The following is a 1867-nucleotide window of genomic DNA, read 5'->3' on the forward strand; positions in this document are numbered from 1 at the left end:
GTACCCTGGCCTTGCAAATGTTTTCTACTCCCAAGAAAACTGTAAACACAAAGCTATTCACCACTGAAATGCTACCAAGAATCCAAAAGCTTAGGGTAAAGTCACATTGAGCGATTCACCTGAAATTTATGCTCCTTAAATTTTTATAAAAGTTGGCACTTCTGAAGTATAGTTTTTTCGTGAGAAGTGGCTTTCATAAGTGGTTTACTGTACCTCAGTGACCTCTCTCTACATTTTCTCTGTGTGATAAAAAGTGACAGGCTTTTTTTCTAGATCTGCAAAGTAAACACACAGAAATCCAGAAACCCACCAGATTTTTTTCCTCCTTCCCTGATCAGAATTACTCAGCAAAGCTGCTACAGTGCAATCTATGCTCTTATGGATACCTGGGCAAATTTTGTGGTCTTATGTGGGTTTGCACCAATGCTAAGCGTCCCCCCACTCTTCTCCTTGCCATCCTTACCATATATTCAAAGTGATAGTTGGTAAAAGAAGTAGTCGGCTATTTTTGCCTGGCTAGGCAGATGCCTTTATATTTGCACCACTCGATAGGATCTCATTTGTAAGTGAGCAGTGGACAGATTTCTACACAAGTAACTGAAAAAAATCCTAGAGAATAATTCTATGGTCAGCAGCTGCTGGTTACGGGTCTAATTTGCTGCCTCCATCTCTGAGTATTCAAAAGCCTCCTTTGGAAAGCAGGGCTCTGGACTACTGAAAAAGATGAAAAAACTGGAAGCTTGGAAGTGATTGAAATGTTATATCACAGTTGAATAAAGGAAATTCAATAATTAAATAAAAACTTCTGTTTTTATTTAAGAAAAAGAAAAAATTCTCTCAGCCATTCCTGGTGATCCTCTGGAGCTATCAGAAACAAAGGAAAGACACTTGAGCATCTTCACTATTGTGAAGATTCTCTAGGAAGGCTGAAGGACCAAAATTATATTAAGACCTCAAGTTCAGGCACGCAGACACTGTTTCTACCCCCAGATTCAGCTAATGGAACAGTTTTCACTTTCTGGAAGCCCTCTCCTCAATACACCGCAGAGAACTTTTCATAGAGTCCTTCCCCCTACAACGAATACCAGATGTAAAAATGGTAACTACTCCAATCTAACTTAGCAGAATAACAGCAGCAAGGAATTCAGCTGATCCCAACTTCAAAACTACACATCCTCAGACTCAGCTTCAGCCTAGGTATTTTATTTAATGTCTGCTGCAGATATAAAATAACCAAACCCGAAAAAGTTCAAAGAGAACTTATAAAAACCCACTGTACACACAAGAGCAGTGGTTTTCAACTTGTGATCACTGAGCCCCTGAAAGTCCACAGACCACTTCCAAGGGCACCGAGAAGATTGCTCGTTTAGATGTTGTCTTATCTGTGTATTTTAAACTTCTAGGATTGTGATTTATATGAATTTAATAAACTTAATTTTATTCGATTTCAATAAAAGCAGGAACAGACTCAAAAGCATTTATAAAAATAACACTACTTACTTTGTGCATCGAGGCAGATGAATGTAACCCAACCAATCAAAGCAAAAACCAGAGATCTAGAAAGTGCCATAGGCGCTGCAGAAAAAATATCCTACTGAAGGCAAAAACAGATGGTCGTTTCTCATATACAATATTTGTAAAGAATCATTTCATTTGCCACATCATAAGTTAGTTGTTATCTTGACAAATGCTTCAGTTGAGAACAAGGCAAAAGACTGGAATAAGCCTTTGAGAGCAATCCACAAAGTATGTAACATGCTTATCATTTTCAGCGTGTGAGATCGAAGTCCCCTTTGGGCAATAAAAATAAACCAACAAGGAAATATCACTTTTTGTGTTACAGCACAAATAACAAAGTCTATTTTTA

The 1867-nt window shown here is 38.0% G+C and overlaps 1 protein-coding gene across 1 annotated transcript in view; it reads right to left on the reverse strand.

Annotated features, from left to right (window-relative positions):
- LOC104078823 (protocadherin Fat 4-like) overlaps positions 1–1570 on the reverse strand; it is a gene marked incomplete at its 3' end in the record, with an annotated part of 35949 nt that extends 34379 nt beyond the window's left edge. Inside the window, exon 1 of the mRNA XM_009580611.1 lies at positions 1501–1570. Within this exon, the coding sequence (XP_009578906.1) occupies positions 1501–1570 (70 nt within the window). The remainder of the gene's footprint in view (positions 1–1500) is intronic.
- Positions 1571–1867: the final 297 nt, after the last annotated feature.

The sequence above is a fragment of the Fulmarus glacialis genome, unplaced genomic scaffold, assembly GCF_000690835.1.
Source record: "Fulmarus glacialis isolate BGI_N327 unplaced genomic scaffold, ASM69083v1 scaffold11206, whole genome shotgun sequence".
Taxonomy (NCBI): Eukaryota; Metazoa; Chordata; class Aves; order Procellariiformes; family Procellariidae; genus Fulmarus; species Fulmarus glacialis.